General features: G+C 36.9%; 1 protein-coding gene across 2 annotated transcripts in view; it reads left to right on the plus strand.

Annotated features, from left to right (window-relative positions):
• Positions 1-590, plus strand: part of LOC116700473 (protein NipSnap homolog 2) — an 8935-nt gene that overhangs the window by 1837 nt on the left and 6508 nt on the right. Inside the window, exons 2-3 of one of the 2 annotated variants that reach the window (XM_032533718.1) lie at positions 184-311; positions 487-532. In XM_032533718.1, coding sequence (XP_032389609.1) covers positions 184-311; positions 487-532 — 174 coding nt within the window. The remainder of the gene's footprint in view (positions 1-183; positions 312-486; positions 533-590) is intronic. The other variant, XM_032533720.1, reaches the window with a different exon arrangement.

A 590-nucleotide genomic window follows, 5' to 3' on the forward strand; every position in this document is an offset into this window, starting at 1 on the left:
ATATATATATATATAGTAACTAATCATAACCCTGGGTAAGTAAGGTTTTCGGTTTGCTTCTTAGATCAGTTTGTTCCAGAGAACAGTACTAACTGAAAGATGGTTTTCAGTTGTTGTCACTTATTTCTTCATTGTGAAGCAGAAGAGGGCCTGGTTGTATGTTTGTGTTTTGTTTCACCTTAGGAGCCTTTCAGCTTTCCGTGAAGACAGCTGGTTCAAGTCCCTATTTGTTAGAAAGGTTGACCCCCGAAAGGATGCTCACTCTCATCTGCTCGCCAAGAAGGAAGACAACAATCTGTACAAAATACAGTGTATGTATTGTTTGTGACTAGCTTTGAATGTTCCGGTGGTCCATTGAAAAAGATTGTCCTGATTGCATATTTTTTATTGTTTTTAAGTTGGATTAAAAAAAAATTTCTCCTAGAATAATTTTATGAAATCTATTATTGGTGTTTAATCCACTCATGTTTTGCTGTTTTCTTGCAGTTCACAATGTCAAGCCTGAGTGCCTTGATGCTTACAATGAACTTTGGTAAAAAGTCCCTGTCCCTTAATTGACTTCATTCAAACGCCATGTCAAGGGACTGGTA

Source organism: Etheostoma spectabile, chromosome 13, assembly GCF_008692095.1.
Source record: "Etheostoma spectabile isolate EspeVRDwgs_2016 chromosome 13, UIUC_Espe_1.0, whole genome shotgun sequence".
NCBI classification, from domain to species: Eukaryota; Metazoa; Chordata; class Actinopteri; order Perciformes; family Percidae; genus Etheostoma; species Etheostoma spectabile.